Source organism: Oncorhynchus mykiss, chromosome 10, assembly GCF_013265735.2.
Source record: "Oncorhynchus mykiss isolate Arlee chromosome 10, USDA_OmykA_1.1, whole genome shotgun sequence".
In the NCBI taxonomy this organism is placed as follows: domain Eukaryota; kingdom Metazoa; phylum Chordata; class Actinopteri; order Salmoniformes; family Salmonidae; genus Oncorhynchus; species Oncorhynchus mykiss.
The window spans coordinates 15,735,558-15,755,260 of NC_048574.1; the positions used below are offsets into that span (position 1 = coordinate 15,735,558).

The 19,703-nt window shown below is 42.2% G+C and overlaps 1 protein-coding gene across 19 annotated transcripts in view; it reads left to right on the top strand.

The window, feature by feature from the left end:
* The window catches only part of LOC110533415 (disks large homolog 2), a 312,764-nt gene that overhangs the window by 54,346 nt on the left and 238,715 nt on the right, over positions 1 to 19,703 (top strand). For all 19 annotated transcript variants that reach the window (XR_005053590.1, XM_036989790.1, XM_036989771.1 and 16 more), the window contains one exon: positions 11,687 to 11,755. Coding sequence is in view for 18 of the 19 variants with exons in the window: in XM_036989790.1 (XP_036845685.1) it covers positions 11,687 to 11,755 (69 nt within the window). In the remaining variant the exon portion in view is untranslated. The remainder of the gene's footprint in view (positions 1 to 11,686; positions 11,756 to 19,703) is intronic.

A 19,703-nucleotide genomic window follows, 5' to 3' on the forward strand; every position in this document is an offset into this window, starting at 1 on the left:
CTTATTCTAAAATAGATTAAATCATTTCCCCCCTCGATCTACACACAATACCCCATAATACAAACCAAAAACAGTTTTTTAAATACATTTTTGCAAATGTATTAACAATAAAAAACATATCACATTTACATAAGTATTCAGACCCTTTCCTCAGTACTTTGTTGAAGCACCTTTGGCAGCGATTACAGCCTTGAGTCTTCTTGGGTATGACGCTACAAGCTTGGCACACCTGTATTTGGGGAGTTTCTCAGATTCTTCTCTGCAGATCCTCTCAAGCTCTGTCAGGTTGGATGGGGAGCATCACTGCACAGGTCTCTCCAGAAATGGCTGTGCATTTAGGGTTGTTGTCCTGTTGGAAGGTGAACATTCCCATTCCCAGTCTGAGGTTCTGAGCACTCTGGAGTAGGTTTTCATCCAGGGTCTCTCTGTACTTTGCTCTGTTCATCTTTCCCTCGATTCTGACTCCCAGTCATTGCTGTTAAGAAACATCCCCACAGCATGATATTGCCACCATTATGCTTCACCGTAGGGATGGTGCCAGGTTTCCTCCAGATGTGACGCTTGGCATTCAGTCCAAAGAGTTTCATCAGACCAGAGAGCCTTGTTTCTCATGGTCTATGGGTCCCGTAGGTGCCTTTATGCTCCAAGCGGGCTGTCATGTGCCTTTTACTGAGGAGTGGCTTCCGTCTGGCCACTCTACCATAAAGGCCTGATTGGTGGAGTGCTGCAGAGATGGTTGTCCTTCTGGAAGATTCTCCCATCTCCACAGAGGAACTCTGGAGCTCTGTCAGAGTGACCATCGGGTTCTTGGTCACCTCCCTGACCAAGGCCCTTCTCCCTCGATTGCTCAGTTTGGCAGTGCGGCCAGCTGTAGGAAGAGTCTTGGTAGTTCCACATTTATTCCATTTAAGAATAATGGAGGCCACTGTGTTCTTGGGGACCTTCAATGCTGCAGAAATGTTTTGGTACCCATCCCCAGATCTGTGCATCGACACAATCCTGTCTCTGAGTTCTACGGACAATTCCTTTGACCTCATGGCTTGGTTTTTGCTCTGACATGCACTGTCAACTTTGGGACCTTATATAGACAGGTGTGTGCCTTTCCAAGTCATGTCCAATCAATTGAATTTACCACAAGTGGACTCCAATCAAGTTGTAGAAACATCTCAATGATGATCAATGGAAACAGGATGCACCTGAGCTCAATTTCGAGTCGCATAGCAAAGGTTCTGAATACTTATTGTAAATAGGCTGATCAGTTTCACTTTTCGTTATTGTCTCCACCACCTCCAGTTGTTGCTTGTTTTCCACAGTGTATTTATCACTGTGTTTCCTGTCTCTCTGTGCCAGTTCGTCTTGTATGTTTAGTCAAGTCAACCAGCGTGTTTTTCCCGTACTCCATTTTCTATTCTCGTTTTGATAGTCCTCCTGTTTTGACCCCTGCCTGACTCTGGACTTCTTTTTTGCCTGCCTGATCATCCTGCCTGGCCTGACCTTGATTCTGCCTTCCCTTCGGTATCTTTTGGACTCTGAACTGGTTTTGATCCTTTTGCCTGTCCACGACCATTCTCTTGTCTTCCCCTATTGGATTAATAAATATTGTAAGACTCCAACCATCTGCCTCCTGTGTCTGAATCTGGGTCTCGCCTTGTGTCATGATAGTATTGTGTATAGATTGATGAGGAAAAAATTGATTGATTCCATTTTCGAATAAGGCTGTAACGTAACAAAATTTGGAAAAGGGGAAGGGGTCTGTATACTTTCCGAATACACTGTATATCCTAGCTACCTAGCTAACCATTGGTAGCTATAGTTAGTCAGGGGTTGGACATCTAACTAGCTCGAATGAATAGTAGAAATGTAAATATATTCTTTCACTGTTTACAGCAGGTCTGGGCTTCTCAGACCAGTCTGATTAGCCTGATAGTGCCGTGGGTGTGCAACTTACACCTGTGCAAATCTGTCTGTGTATGTCAATAGAATTAAACATCCAACCAATGCCTCAAGTGTCGTGCTGTAGGTCCACCACACATCTGAAGGGTTGTGGGGTACCGTGGAGAAACAACCCCTAACCCCTCCTCCTAGACACTGAGAGCATTGGACAGATTTGGACAGGTGTAGAGCAATACCGCCAAAATTCCACTAAGCCTATCAGAGGGTGAGGTGGAGCTCTCACCATGTCACCATGCATCAATCCCTCTCAGATCTCCACAAGTGTCTAGACTCTGGGTAGTAGGGGCTAGGGGTTGTTTCTGGACAGGCCATGGGTATTATGGTAGCTCAGTCAGTCAGTCTAGCCCTGTAAAAGCATGTTCATAGCTGTCAAGTACTTACTTCCTCTGTCTCAATTGCATTTCTTTGATTTGTTGTCTCCTTCTCAAAACCCATTGGAAGTCAGAAGTCCCTCCCCTCTCACCTTCTTATCCAATGGGTTTTGAGAAGGAGGCGAGGAGAGAGGACGTGAAGAATGAAGGACATGCAATTGAGATTCTCCCCTTGTGTCCTCCATTCCTCACCTCCCTCTCAACGCACATTGGGGGAAGGTTCCTCCCCTCGGGCTCCAATGTAGTTACAATGCGAGGCAAGAAGTGGAGGAAACAAGAACAGAGGAAGCAATAATGTGATGTCTAGTTTACACACACACACACACACACACACACTGTTTTAAGAGTTTACTGATTATAATAATATTATTGTTATTATTATTATCAAACCATTTAGGAATTTTGACCCTGATGTCAAAAATTGGTCCCTTTATTTATAGAAAGACCCATATGCTGTTTTATCTTGCCAGCCATTGGTGGATGTTGGCTTTCAACGGTCATCGTTAAAAAGAATAGGCCTCCAATGTGAGATGAGAACTGATAATTGGTCCCTAGATCCCCTGGAATCGGGAGCCCTGAGCAGATCGCCAGCTCCACACACCTTTAGCAGTTTTCCCCATTACACAGAACGACTCTGCTGACAAACACAGGCTCTGGTTCTACTGTTTTTTTGAAGCTGTTCCCAACACGGAAGTAACAGGAGCTGTGTCGGCAACAGTGTGCTGGACTGTGTAGCTCTAGCTATTGGCCTTTGAGAGAGAGCCTGCTAGTGTTGGAAGAGCTCCAATAACTTGGCTATGATGTATATACGCAGGCCTGGCCTGTGACATTGTAATTTAAAGGAATGGATGGAGAGAGCTGAAGGTGTGAGGGTTATAAATGCTTGCCCTTTGACGAAAGCAACTTTCCACAATGAAGCTGAGACGTCTATTAATAAGTCCTCGAAATGGAGCTAGAATAAATCATTTATAGATTATTCTAGGTTTTATTCATCATTCTTTTACTTGTTTGAACTACTTGTTGAGTCCTTGATTAGTTTTGAATGCCGATTCTCACCCTGATGTTCATGACCATAGAAAAATAATGAATAGAATGGGCTTGGAAGCTCTAACCCTGGCAATTTGACTGATAAACTCATGGGTACATTTGCAATGTCTACCTTGTATTGTGATGCAATAATTCCCATGGTATTTTGGAATGTTCTATCAACTGATGCTGGATTGCCATGGTAAAGTAGAATGTTCATTTAAATGATGTGGCTATTTGTAATGTCAGTTGAGTTGACTTTACAAATCACAGCACATATTGAAGGGTACACTTCCTGCTTTTACTTCCTGGCATCATGGGTACCATCAATTTCTGCCAGTCCACCCATGCGCCAAATACAACAGGTGTAGACCTAATCTAGCTAATATTATCTAAGGGATGATTAGTAGTGTTTGGAAATGTTTTGTGTGATGGTGATGCTGCTTTTTACTCCAGGACTAGGCTTAATCTGTCCCCGAAACTGTCCCAATACTACTATACAGATCATTATGATTGAATCAAATCAAATGTATTTGTCACATGCGCCGAATACAACAGGTGTAGTAGACCTTACCGTGAAATGCTTACTTTACAAGTCCTTAACGAACAATGAAGTTCAAGAAATGGAATTAAGAAAATATTTACTAAATAAACGGAAGTAAAAGAATACAATAAAAAAGTAACGCAAGAAAATGTCATAACAATAACAAGGCTGTATACAGGGGGTACCGGTACTGAGTCAGTGTGCGGGGGTACAGGTTAGTCCAGGTAATATGTACAGTACATGTAGGTAGGGGTAAAGTCCAGAAACGCATAAATAATAAACAGCGAGTAGCAGCTGAGTAAAAATAAATGGAGGGTGGCATTTGACAAATTGTTCAGCAGTCTTATGGCTTGGGGGTAGAAGCTGTTAAGGAGCCTTTTGGACCTAGATTTGGCGTTCCGGTACCGCTTGCCGTGTGGTAGCAAAGAGAAAAGTCTATGACTTGGGTGACTGGAGTGTTTTACAATTTTTTGGGCTTTCCTCTGTCACCGTCTAGTACATAGGTCATGGATGGCAGGAAGCTTGACCCCAGTGATGTACTGGCACGTATGCACTACCCTCTGTAGCGCCTTACGGTCAGATGCCGAGCAGTTGCCATAACAGGTAGTGATGCAACCGGTCAGGATGCTCTCGATGGTGCAGCTGTAGAACCTTTTGAGTGTCTGGGGACCTATGCCACATCTTTTCAGTCTCCTGAGGGGTAAAGGTGTTGTCGTGCACTCTTCACAACTGTCTTGGTGTGTTTGGACCATGATAGTTTGTTTATGATGTGGACACCAAGGAACTTGAAACTCTTGACCCGCTCCACTACAGCCCTGTCTATATTAATGGGGGCCTGTTTGACCCTCCTTTTTCTATAGTCCACTATCAGCTACTTTTGTTTTGCTCACATTGAGGGAGAGGTTGTTGACCTGGCACAACACTGCCAGGTCTCTGACCTCCTCCCTATAGGTGGTATCATCGTTGTCAGTGATGTGTCATCAGCAGACTTAATAATGATGTTGGAGTCGCGATTGGCCACGCAGTCGTGGGTGAACAGGGAGTACAGGAGGGGACTAAGCACGCAACCCTGAGGGGCCCCAGTGTTGAGGATCAGTGTGGCAGATGTGTTGTTGCCTACCCTTATCACCTGGGTGTGGTCCATCAGGAAGTCCAGAATCCAGTTGCAGAGGGGGGTTTTTAGTCCCAGGGTCCTTAGCTTAATGATGATCTTTGTGGGCACTATAGGGTTGAACGCTGAGCTGTAGTCAATGAACAGCATTCTCACATAGGTGTTCCTTTTGTCTAGGTGGGAAAGGGCAGTGTGGAGTGCAATAGAGATTGCGTCATCTGTAGATCTGTTAGGGCGCTATGCGAATTGGAGTGGGTCTAGGGTTTCCGGCATGATGGTGTTGATGACCAGCCTTTCAAAGCACTTCATGGCTACCGATGTGAGTGCTACGGGGCAGTAATCATTTAGGCAGGTTACCTTAGTGTTCTTGGGCACAGGGACTATGGTGGTCTGTTTGAAACATGTAGGTATTACAGACTCGGTCAGGGAGAGGTTGAAAAAGTCAGTGAAGACTCTTGCCAGTTGGTCCACACATGCTTTGAGTACACGTCCTGATAATCCGTCTGGCCCCGCGGCTTTGTGAATGTTGATCTATTTAAAGGTCTTGCTCACATCGGCTACGGAAAGCGTGATTATGCCATCATTGACTTGAATGGAGACCCCCTTTATATTAATTTTATTTCTATGTTCATGACATCATGCTGATGATTCTTAGCAGATTCATTAACCCTCATGCTACCAACTTATTTTACCAACTGGGGTCATTTTGGCCCCAAGAACAAACTGTTTGAAAAAGCAACAATAATTACAAAACATTAACTCATTAAAACATAATTACACATGTAAATAATGTTATCTGAAATAAAAAAGATCCAAAACAGACTGTTGTTTTAGCAACATTACAGTTAATTTGCATATTTTGCTAAACAAAAATATTCCCTTAAATAATGTGCAGCTTTTTTCCGAAGGACAATCCACATTATTACTAAAACGCTGATTTACCATCATTTGATTGTAGTATCATTTCGTTTTTGCTAGTTAAAGGGGAGGTAGACTAAACATTTTATTTTATTGAAAAAACGGATTCGTTCATTGATCCTGGGAGACAATTACCAAAAATAAGGCTTAGTTTTCTTTATTTACTTACCCCACTGCCAGCATTAGCATCACTGCTAGTGAACCCATGGGAGTGGTAGGATGGCAGGATGCTTCCTAAAGCATGCTTAGATCCTTAATGTCACTTCACACCAAATGTTATAGCAACCCAAATACCCTAACAAGTTGCACATATAGAATATTGGAGGATATTATACTAATTAACGTAGACTAACTATATTTTGAATAATACAAATCAATACAGCACTATGTGTACATTCAGATGGTAGCTGGTTTCTGCATCACAGTTCTACCAAGTATTCATACCACAGACAGACTTTATGACCTCAATGATTGGAAGTCTATGGGTATCTACTAGCATGCTAGCAGATACCCATAGACTTCCAGTCATTGCGATAACTCTAGTTAGCATTGGCTTGTGAAACTATATCTACCTTCTTTCATATTGGACACAGAGACTGGTATCCACTGGACACAAAAATGGTATCCACTAGTTCATATGACTCTGGGGAAGTAGATAAAGGGCATAATTGCCATATTCATGAAATATCCCTTTAAGGAGCTTTGGAGATTATTCCACATGAGAGGCGCAAAAAAACTAAAAGCAGATTTACTTAACTCCGTGGAGATTGAAAGGATCTTCAGGGTTAGCCATCCCTGAGTCCAGGTCTGGTAACTGTGTGGTGATAGAAGGGATCTTCAGGGTTAGCCATCCCTGAGTCCAGGTCTGGTAACTGTGTGGTGATTGAAGGGATCTTCAGGGTTAGCCATCCCTGAGTCCAGGTCTGGTAACTGTGTGGTGATTGAAGGGATCTTCAGGGTTAGCCATCCCCGAGTCCAGGTCTGGTAACTGTGTGGTGATTGAAGGGATCTCCAGGGTTAGCCATCCCCGAGTCCAGGTCTGGTAACTGTGTGGTGATTGAAGGGATCTTCAGGGTTAGCCATCCCAGAGTCCAGGTCTGGTAACTGTGTGGTGATTGAAGGGATCTTCAGGGTTAGCCATCCCCGAGTCCAGGTCTGGTAACTGTGTGGTGATTTAAGGGATCTTCAGGGTTAGCCATCCCCGAGTCCAGGTCTGGTAACTGTGTGGTGATTGAATGGATCTTCAGGGTTAGCCATCCCCGAGTCCAGGTCTGGTAACTGTGTGGTGATTGAAGGGATCTTCAGGGTTAGCCATCCCCGAGTCCAGGTCTGGTAACTGTGTGGTGATTGAAGGGATCTTCAGGGTTAGCCATCCCCGAGTCCAGGTCTGGTAACTGTGTGGTGATTGAAGGGATCTTCAGGGTTAGCCATCCCCGAGTCCAGGTCTGGTAACTGTGTGGTGATTGAAGGGATCTTCAGGGTTAGCCATCCCTGAGTCCAGGTCTGGTAACTGTGTGGTGATTGAAGGTATCTTCAGGGTTAGCCATCCCTGAGTCCAGGTCTGGTAACTGTGTGGTGATTGAAGGGATCTTCAGGGTTAGCCATCCCTGAGTCCAGGTCTGGTAACTGTGTGGTGATTGAAGGGATCTTCAGGGTTAGCCATCCCTGATTCCAGGTCTGGTAACTGTGTGGTGATTGAAGGGATCTTCAGGGTTAGCCATCCCTGAGTCCAGGTCTGGTAACTGTGTGGTGATTGAATGGATCTTCAGGGTTAGCCATCCCTGAGTCCAGTTCTGGTAACTGTGTGGTGATTGAAGGGATCTTCAGGGTTAGCCATCCCTGAGTCCAGGTCTGGTAACTGTGTGGTGATTGAAGGGATCTTCAGGGTTAGCCATCCCTGAGTCCAGGTCTGGTAACTGTGCGGTGATTGAAGGTATCCTCAGGGTTAGCCATCCCTGAGTCCGGGTCTGGTAAGTTATACATCTGAAGGTTAACAAGGTGGTAACGTATGGCAGAAGTTTATGCAAGAGGGCTTTGTAGACTAAAAGAGTGCAATGCAGACCAAGTCTTCAAAGAGGGACAGCCTACTTGCTGATACAAAATGCAATGATGTGTACTGAACCTATCACTCGTAATAAAGCACAATGCTCTATGATAAACTGCATCAAATTGCTTCAATACAGTGGCAGCGGCATTAAAAAAAAAAGATAGCCATAGCCAATAACTGAAATGAATGTTGACTGAATGATTTGTTTGCTATTTAATGTTCCTATTAAATAAGCCTATGACCCCAGTTGGCGGCAGGTAGCTTAGCGGTTAAGAGCATTGGGCCAGAGCATTGGGCCATGTGCCCTTGAGCAAGGCTGTAACGCTTGTCGTCTGGGGAAAGAGAGGAGGACCAAAATGCTGCGTGATGATTATCCATTTTAATAGAATACTTTAACAACGAACAAAAAAACAATAAACCAACAAAATCGCCGAAACAGTCCTGTACCGTGAACACAGGAAACAGGAACAATCACCCACAGGCTACCTAAATATGGTTCTCAATCAGGGACAATGATTGACAGCTGCCTCTGATTGAGAACCATACCAGGCCAAACACAGAAATAGAAAATCATAGACAAACTAACATAGACAAGTCACGCCCTGACCATACTAAAACAAAAGACAAAACAAAGGATCTAAGGTCAGAACGTGACAAAGGCACTTAACCCTAATTGCTCCTGTATTTCGCTCTGGATAAGAATGACTGCTAAATTACTCAAATGTAAAATGTAGTTTGAGGGCTCCTACTGATATGTATTAACCATAGATGACTAACAGGGGACGCTGCATTGAAGCCACCGCGCAGCCATCTTGGTATTCCTTCTACATTGTAAAAAAGATTTTGAAAGCAAAATAAATACATTTATTAATGTCTACATTAGTTTTTGACAAGTACTGTATGTTATATTACAGATACCTAAATGCATGCTTGAACATTATATTAAGAGAACTGAACAATTATTAAAAACATATTCCTTCAAATCTTTTTCTGAGAGTACTAATGTCACTGTCCCGACTACAACAAATAAATGCTTAAATACATGTCATTTTGTCTTTGAAACATTTAATTGAAATGTTTTAGAATTCCTTTCCTGTGGCGGACTGCTCCTTCCAATGAGTTAATGGCGCTTGTGGCTTCAAAGCCTCTCATTGGCCATTACATAGCATCAGCAATCCAAAGTTTATACACATCATTGCTTACTACCCCATGAGGCATCAATTTTGCAAATGATGGGATCTGTAAGAATGTATAAATGACCAAGCGATACAGTCACTCCTGTACAACAGTGTTCTTAACTTCTTGTCCTGTAGGGCTGCAGAGTTTTACTAGCTTTTGACCCAGGACAACATTAGGTTTGAAATATTTATGTTGTTGGTTAATTGATGTAATTTGACACCAAAAAAATACATATTGATCCACTCCAACCAGAGATAACAGTACATACATTAAATAATTATGAGGATTTTCACAATAGGCTAATTTCTATTGTGGTCACATGATTTTTGTGTCATGTGACAAAAGCCCACATGTACTGCTGCTCTCCAGGATCAGGATTGAAGGAACACAGCTGCATTTTCCAGTGTGATTTCTTCATACAACACTTGATTAACTGGTCACCCCAATTGATCATGAAATCAATTACTATAAATTACTGGAAATTATGTCAATTTGGCATTTTAGAATATTTCATGTCTCGTTTGAAATGCTGTGGTTAGTGATGAACCTTTTATTTTCTATTCATCCACTAGGGGGAAGCTAGTCTTTGTAAAAGATCTCCCCCAGTACAAAGGTGAAGTCTGAGTTAAATCGTATGTCTCTCAATATGATAACATTTTCATTATCCTTGCACACAATTTTCTGTAGATCTTAATTTCAATATCCCAATGATCTATGCAATAATTTAATGCATCTCTAAACAAAAAGTTTTTTGTGTGTGCAATTCCTCAGTTTTCCCTCTGTTTTACGATTTCTATGACCCTTTAGATCAAATGTCTATCACCCATGATCTTTTTTTCCGTGCTGTGTGTGTGTGTGTGTGTGAATGTGTGTGTGTGTGTGTGTGTGTATGTGTGTATGTGTGTGTGTGTGTGTGTGTATGCGCGTGTGTGTGTGTATGTGCGTGTGTATGTGTGTGTATGTGTGTTTATGCGTGTGTGTGTATGTGTGTGTATGCGTGTGTGTGTGTGTGTGTGTATGTGTGTGTATGCATGTGCGTGTGTGTTTGACATACTTGGCATCTAACCAGCGACCTCAGTCTCTCCCCATTGAAACATTCCTGGTTCCATACATATTTTGTTCCTTTTCCAGAACTGTACAAACTGATAGATATACAGTATATATGTATAGATCTGAACTAATGTACATCAAATCAAATATACTGTTCAAAAGCCCTTGGTGTTAAAGGAGTGGAGGTGTATGTTTAGTAGATGCATGGGGATAAGTGAAGGGGTTATAGAGGTCACAAGGGACTTTGAATTCTGAGATTGGGTCACCTGCCCTACTGTGTATGCTAGAGGAGCAGTTCTGTAAACACTCTCTTACAGCATGGTCCCTAGATAGAAAGAAACACAAAGCAGGTCATAGCCTCTGCAAGCCTTCTGTCCCCTGGCCAACACGGTCTGCATTGTTTTGGTTTACCTAACGCTTTGGGGGGAAGTTTCCCCTCCCCTTACAGAAAACCCATATGAGTTCATGTGAAATCATGTGTTTTTGATCCTAACCTTAATCATGGTGAAAATGATAAATTGATCCCAGATCACCATCTAGGGGAAACTTTACAGTACACCTTATACCCAAAACCATAGTTACATTTGTGTAGAAACAGCCTGAAAAGTAGGGCCGCAAACATGTCCCATAACTTCACTCCGTCTGCTCATTTGAATCAGAACTTTCCCGAAAATTATTTGATGTCTGCGTTGTGTTACAAAACACAAGCCGAGTGTATTAAGCCATGCTGAATAGATGAAGGCTTAACAAAATCAGTGCTTTGTGGCAGTGTTGACACTCTCTATCCCATGCAATCTGGTACAGTATTTTTGATCCCACTGTGTGCTTTTGTACCACTTCAGCCTGAGGTTGTGCAAGCGCAAGCTGCAGTCTTTTCTTATGTTTTGCTTGGATTCATTTAACTTCAGGAATTTCCTTGGACACATTTTAAATACAAGAATGAGATGGTAAGTAAACAAGAGACATTTTGTGTGTGTGTGTGTGTGTGTGTGTGTGTGTGTGTGTGTGTGTGTGTGTGTGTGTGTGTGTGTGTGTGTGTGTGTGTGTGTGTGTGTGTGTGTGTGTGTGTGTGTGTGTGTGTGTGCGCGTTCATCCGTGTGTGTATACCAGGTTTAAGCATTCATTTTTGATAGTGTTGGACATGTACACAATAATAGTTGGGGTACTGATTGAAGAATCACCTTGGTCAAAAGTCAAACAAATAGAGAGGTACTGCTCAGCATCAACGGTTAATGGCAGAATGTCTCTGTATTGTGGAGATGAGGTTTTATACCCTGATCTAATATTAAGACAATTAGGCTGTTTATGATTCAGAGGGACTCATAGGTTAAAGAAACTGTGTAACTTTGAAAATAGTTTCTCTGTACTCACAATGTTTCATTGTGGTTTCAGTTATTCATTTCCAATTAAGCTTATTCTACATTTACATTAACTTATTGTATTGTAATAACCTAATATAATGATACTTAGTGTGTGTGTGTCCTCAGATGGGGGAGCCGAGCAGCTTGGAGCACGGTGGGAAGGACCAGACACCGATCAGTGTGAAAGTCTCTGAAGTGAGTACCCTGTCCCATGTCTCAAGGCTTAAAAATCCTTCTTTAACCCATCTCCTCCCCTTCATCTACACTGATTTAAGTGTATTTAAGAAGTGACATCAATAAGGGATGGATTCACCTGGATCAGTCCATGTCATGGAAAGAGCAGGTGTTCTTAATGTTTTGTACATTTAGTGTATGTTCTTTTTAATTCTGTCGTGCTACGCTACTGGCATCTTGTTGTTAAAGTGAAAGTTTTCTCAACATTGTCTGATTGGTGGTGAGCTGGCAATGTCAGCGTGATCCAGGATCTATTCACCTATCATCTCTCAGGTCAACAGCATAGGTTAAACACGTTAAAAAAATGGCCAGTCAACAGCAATGTTTCGGAGACCCAGAGGGTTCAACATCAGCGGCTTCCCCACTGCGGGGCCAGAGGGGTCTTTATGAGGGAGACAACACCGAATGTTGACTTAAACTGTTGATGGCTTTCTAGGCAGTACCAAGAGTCGGCATTATGGACAGGCTTTGAAGCCCCAGGTGTGGGAAAACACACAGACTTGTTTACTAGGCTCAAGGCACAGAGCTTTTATCACCGGCTGGAGAGCTATACACTGGGGCTATGGGAAAACAGTTTCTAGTTGCTTCTCTGGACGCCTAGCCTTTTGCCGGTGTGAGCAGAGCACCACTTTATCAAGTCTTCTCAGACGTGACACACTTTGAATTCTTGTAAATATAATTAGAGATTTTCTTTCCCCCATAGTCAATTATGGTAGTTTCTTATTGCAATATAAAATTCCTAATTTATTTAATAGAAATCGGATAGAAAATTCCAATAGAAAATGGAGCCCTGAACTAGAGGAATAGAAAAACAACACGGAACAGAGAGAGGAGGTGGCCGGAGGAGTGAAGGTGTGTACTGTAGCATGAGAAATCTGTCAAGGCTTAGTCATGTTGTGTGGGTCCTGAACAGATGATTGTTTGGATACAGAGCTTGCTAGAGATAGGGGAGCTCGGCTAACGATTGCTTCCTGTCTCTCAAGCCCCTCCTCTCCCTCTCTCTCTTTCTGTCTTTCTCGCTCTTCATGCACCATTCTGCACCTTTCCTCGCCCCCATTTCTCCCTTCCTATCGCCCCCTCGCTTCTCTCTCTCTCTCTCTCTCTCTCTCTCTCTCTCTCTCTCTCTCTCTCTCTCTCTCTCTCTCTCTCTCTCTCTCTCTCTCTCTCTCTCTCTCTCTCCCCCCCCCCCCCCCCCCCCCCCCCCCCCTCCTGTATGTAAGGCAGTGAGTGACACTAGCAGTAATTGCCACCTCTCGCCCTCACAGCCAACCCCAGTACCTTCACAGAGCCAATCACTCTGGTGAGACACACTCTGCCCATAACTTTGGTTTTTGAAGTTCACAAGCATGATACAGAGAGTCTCCGATTATAGACCCTATCTAATCAATGTCCATGTTTTTTTATCAGGGCATTCAGACCTAACCAGCTTTCCATGACTCATTAAAACATACTGCTCATTGGGAAAGTGTGTTAGAATTATTTGATTAACATAGTCAAGGCGACTCATTGCATTGCTTTTATTTTAATGTGCGTTTAATTGTATTTCATCTAAACAATATATATTTCATAATCATGTTGTGAACATTAAATTACAAATAACCCAATAGCCAAGTCATAAAGCATTAGTACAAATGAATACAAATCTTACAAGCCACAGGAGTGATCTGAGCAAAGGTGCAAATCAACGACTGTAAAATGTTAAAATTCAGAAGCTCTTGTTCCATAGTCTGGGCAACAAGAAGCTCAGCAAAGTACATGAGATTATCCCTGCACAAGGGCGGGGATATGGTCTAAGAGCTTGAGACCAGAATAAAGTGATTATATCATCTAACTACAGAAACGTAGGTAACAGCAGCTTGAGATGTACCATGTCACTGTTTGGAGTTGCACTGCTTATTTTGCCTTTTGGGCAGGCTCTTTTTTTTTTGAGAATCAAAGTTACTACCTGGAATGAATTCCGCACAGTGCTTTGTAGACATGCAGACCTTTTTGATATAGGTATGTTACAGCTGGGCTGGAACAAAAGCCCGCACACTTCGGCCCTTATTATTGTCCATCCCTGATCTCAAATGTATTCTACTTCAGACGTTGTCTCCATGTCATGAAAAGGCCATAGTCAAGGTCAAACACTAAAGTAGACTAAATAAAAACCTGTCTCTCTTATGTCCAGACTCCTGTGTGCATGTATCCACTGTATCAGTTACATCCAGAATTCACAATACCTCACCTATACCTATCGATGAGAGGCAGCAAAGTTAAATCATTCACCCTACATAATCTAATCAGGCGAAGCCAGCTTGAATCCCATCTGCTGAAAAGATTAGCCTTAGTAAACACCCCCTCTGAGCTGTGTGTGTGAATAGATAGTCAGTGCATTTGTGAGTGGAGGGCGCTGCTATGTCCACAAAATGAAAGCAGTAATCAAAGTGCTCTTATGTGAGGAACTTCAATCAGAGGACCAATCATTCTACAGGCAGCAGGTAAACACCAGAGTTGAATATGAGAGAGAGACAATGATGATAACTCTGTAATAGGGTTACCACGATACCAGTACAGCGATGCTACAGATGTAGGATCTTAATTTGATCACGCTTTTGTAAGATAACTTTAAAACGTTTAGTGTATTTGAGGTTTTAAAAGGCTTCTGAAACTTGTAATTTCCACATTGTAATTTCAGACTTGATTTTCCCTTACAAAAAATGTATCAACCCCTACAAAAATGTCCATTAATTATAATCCACATAATAATTCACATTTCCTGTTGCTGCAGGATTATGTTTCTGCTGTAGCAAACTGGCTCAAATTAAGATCCTACATCTGTAGGAAGTAAGGAAGGAAAGGAAACATGAAGGAGACTTCACCCAGAGTCAGTCATATTTGTTTATTTAACAAATAACACACACTATTCTACAAAAGTAGGTTTTAAAGAGTGATGTCTGCTCCGTGTTTTCCTTTTTGCCAAGGAAAATCTTACAACAACACTACTCTTTAACCTTATCGCACCCGGTGGCTGTTAGTCCTCTCATGTCCAAAGCAGCGTCAATGGGCTCACTTCTGACCAAGTAACATGTGTTTACTTGTTTGAAGTAATCCAATGATTCAAATATTTTCTAACTAGGAGTAGACACGGTTTGCTAATTTGTCTGCATTTGGTTTGTTAGCTAAGCTCTTGGGCTTTATCGCATGTTGATTAAAGCATTTCTGGAGCTGCAATTCCTATAAAATCATGTAATAATATTTCATATTAATAATATATCTACAGTGCTGTGAAAAAGTATTTCCCCCCTTTATAATTTTGTCTACTTTTCTATATTTTTGATACGGAATGTTATCAGATATTCAATCAAAACCTAATATTACATAAAGGAAACCTGAGTCAACAAATAACACAACAATTACATACTTAGTTCATTTATTTCATAAACAAATAACCCCAAAAATTATTGGTATTTTATTGAATTCATTAACAAAGTTATGCAACACCCAACACCCCTGTGGGAAAAAGTAATTGTCCCCTTACGCCCTATAATTATTTATCAACTTTCCTAATATTAAGCACATTGCTTCTCTTTAAAAACAGGAGTATAGCCTACCTGGCTGGCATGAAAATGAACCATGAGAAAAACCTTCTCCATTCGCTATTTAAGTGCATAGATGACATGTATTTTTCCCGCTGCCCCTGTTTCAAGACCGGTGTATGATAATGGTCCATTCTAAATCAAAACAAATTTCACACATATATTATTTAGTATATGTAAAGACAAGATTCATTTCAGAATATTCTGATGGGTGACAATATTAGCCTGTCACTTGTGAAGTATGTATTAAATCAAATCAAATTGTATTAGTCACATGCGCTGAATACAACAAGTGAAATGCTTACTTACGAGCCCCTAACCAACAATGCAGTTTCCAAAAATACAGATAAGAATAAGAGGATGGCATATTATATCATTATTCATATTATTATTCATATTATTATGAACTATTATGTTATGTAAAGGCCATGCATTTTCTTGGTGACTGTCTGGCTAGTTAATATGAATATGCCATAACAGTTGCAATGGTGAGTACCGGTATTGAAGTCAACATGACCACACAACGCAACATCAGATTCTTCTCCTCCTGGTTTGATGAGAAAAGTGTTTCATAACACAAGAGTTGTTGGGACAGCCAATGTGGGCCTCAAAGCAAAGAAAGGTCCGGTGTGTTAGAAATGCTTGGCTGCATTTTGGTCCCAGTCTGTCCCTGGTATCCATTGTGGGCAGCCATTATGCTGCTTATTAGGAAAAACAAATGCTGTTAGTCAGTGTGCTGTGACCACATGTTTGACCTGGCTCCCCAGAGGGGGTCTGTGTGTCTATGTTTGTGTTTGACCTTTGACTCGATATTGATTTGTTGCTATTAGGATGTGACCTTCGTTTTGGCCAAAGTATGTCACCCTTAGACCTTAAGGGGTTTGGCTGCGTATCTTCTGCTAAGCTCAACAACTTATTGCAGTGTGGGGGGAGATGAGCTGAATCCCTGTTTAGATGCATTTCACACTCTTATTACTTTCAACTGCAGTTCCAGAACAATGTGATCTTGGTTAAATATAAAAGTGTTGTATTACCGTAAATAGAGTAGTGTTTTATAGTTTACAATAAAACGCCTAAACAGTGAAGCAATAAAAAAATTATAATTTATCCATAATGGGCTATTTAAGATTTGTCTCTGCAAAAAAAATGGATACGTCAAACATTGCTGTATGTTTTCAATATCACGTTAGCACACTGAGCTAAAGTCTAGGCCTTAGCTCTTGGCACAAACAGGGAGGTTCAAGGTTATTCATCATAGTCTCATGGTAACAGACCACAACAGAAAGGCTTGACTTCTGGTATGGTTTGTGGTTCCAAAGGGAAAGCACTTCAGGATCCAGCAGTCCAGTAACTAAGGCCAGAATTCATTCAAAGCCTGTTCTAGACATAGATATAGAACCATTATATATTATTTATGGTTCTAGCTCTACACACTGAAATACCGACAATGCACCTTTTTAAGTAGTGGTTCCCAACCTTTTTCTGTTACTGTACACCAACTGCATTCTGCTGTGCCCAGAGTACCCCCGAAGTACCCCCTTGTGCATTTTACCAGTCAGCCTATGGTCTCATGAGTCTTCTCAAGTACCCCCGTGTCCTAGTACCTCTGGTTGGGAACCACAGTTTTAAAGGGAATTTCCCCGGTGTTCGTAGAGATCGCATTCATTCAAGACAAGAGCAATGCGTTTGTCGGTCAATCCGCTTTGGATTGAGGTTTGAAACAGTATTTTCCTGTTGATTTCATTGTTCTCAACTTGTCACTGTGCAATGTTAGCTACACTAGAACTTACAGCATTTCCAGGCTAAATGTGTTTTCTACAGTAGCTTGCTAGCGTTGTCTTTGAGGTGCATTCGTGCAAAACTCTAGCCAGCTTGCTAGCTAGTGTAAACTCACTTGTAAACTCACTTGTCACTCTCAGCAGCCTATAGATACACAGCTGTTGAAAAAGCAAAGAAATAGAATTTGTTGTAGTATGTCTAGCTAGCTTTGTTTTAAGGACTGTTTTTAGATCAAAACCTTGCCCTTTCTTTCATGAAATCTCTGCCTCCAAACATTCATTGTGAATCACATAAACTGACCTGCTCAACTGGAATGTAATTGAAGAGCCACATTTTAAAAGACACACACATGGATGTGCACACACGCACATAACCACACACAGAGAGACGCACATACCCATACACAGACAGACGCACATAACCACACACAGACAGACGCACATACCCACACACAGACAGACGCACATACCCACACACAGACAGACGCACATACCCATACACAGACAGACGCACATACCCACACACAGACAGACGCACATACCCACACACAGACAGACACACACCCACAAACAGGCAGACGCACAACCACACACAGACAGACACACACCCACACACACGTACTGAAATACTTGTTCACACTTCACAGTAGATTATCCTACACAATTGTAAAAACATTAGTTATTATAACCCTGTTCAGAACTACTATAGGTACACATTGTTACATAGTTCCTTTCTTCCATCCATTCATCCTTTCTTCCGTTTGCTCATTCAGTCAGTCAGCCAGTCAGTCAGCCAGTCAGTCAGCCAGTCAGTCAGTCAGTCAGTCAGTCAGTCAGTCAGTCAGTCAAAAGTCAGAAACAGCTGGGGAACCTTATTCTTTCCACTTAGCTGCTGCTCCGTCTCAACTGTGCATCAGCATCACCACCACGACTCTTTTCCTCCGCTCTCGTCTCCTTCCACTCTGTCGCTCAGTTGTCGGCTGGAAAGCAGAGGAGGAGAGGAGATGAGAGTAGAGGGAGAAGGTTCTCAGGTTGGAGGGGGCCAAGCCTGTGGCTCGCTTTCCAGCAGAACTCGTGCGTTTGTACGGCAGATGACGTGTGCTGGACTTTAAGATTGCGTTAGGATCATGAATGCCTTCAGCATTGTGGAGGAGGACTCCAGTTTCTCAGAGGGGCCCCACTTCCAGTAGTGGCTATCTGTGTGCCATCTCTCCCGTGGCAGCTCACTCCCCCACCCCCTCTTTTCTTCCTTTCCATCTCACACATTTCTTGGAGGTGATGAATTCTAGCATAGGTTGAGCTTTTCTGCCCGCAATGGATTGTCTTTGCATTGTCACAACTAAGGTAAGAGCAGCAGTGAGAGCGACAGAATGAGAGAGAGAGAGAAAACGAGAGGGATGCAGCGTGAACAGGAGGGAAGAAGCTATGTCTGTGTGTGTGTGCTCCAGCATTGGTTTCTCTGCATATTTCACACTGTCTACTCAACGAGTGTGTGTGTGTGTGTGTGTGTGTGTGTGTGTGTGTGTGTGTGTGTGTGTGTGTGTTTATATATGTGTGCGCTCATGCGCAGCAGTCTTGAATGGTTAACAGGCTTAAAGCCCACTGGGAAGTGACAGCACCTCTATTGAGATGTCACTCTTCTAGAACTTGATGGAAACTTCAGGCAGCCCTCCGCTGCTCCAATCAGAGAGCTAATGAGCCTCTTTGAAAGCTGTGAGGTCCGGAAGATCCTTATTGATCAGGAGCTAAACAATAGTGTAGAGCAGAGCTGGGCTGCATCTGGATTCATTTCAGAGGAAGCCTCTCTATCCCAGCTGTCCACAATTAGTACAAGATCACTTTGGTTATTTAGAGGATGCACATCCTCTTTCTTTTTGGTTTGTTTTAATAAACCAGACTGATCAAATAATCGGTCTGACAAATGAGAACTTTTTTGAATTCTGTATTAATGGTTTTTGTCTTTTGATAATTTTGTCTTGGCAGACGTTGTGTGAAAGTGATAGTCAAGGTTTGTTGTTGGGCAGAAAGGAATACTAGTCCAGGGTTGGTGTAGGCCAAAGTTTCCCCTAGACAAATGGTTAAGGTTATGATTGGGAGAACCCAGATCCGATATTCTAGATCAGAACCAAGGCAAAATGTAATTCCAGAGCACCTGCTTTACAGTTGTTCTCATAAAATGTTAAGTTTGACTGAATTGTAATGACTAATCATTGAATCCAAGGAAGTCTCAAAATAAGTACTCTCTCCCATTATCACCACTCTTTCACTGCTTTTCCCTCCTTCTCCGATGACAAGTAACATCAAGGTCCTGTTCATTCGATACCAAAAGGAAGAAAACAGACTGAAACAGGGAGGGACTACCTCGGCTTGTCCAATAAATCATGTTATTTTTTCCCCATTGCAAAGTGTTTTAAAATGTTTTATTTTGTGTGTCCTAATGAACATGACCCAGCAGCTCCAGGATGATGATAATGTTAATCCCCTTTCTGAAAGCCTAGTGAAATATTTATGTTTGTTTCCATGCCATGTTAAATTCATGATGAAGAACACTGT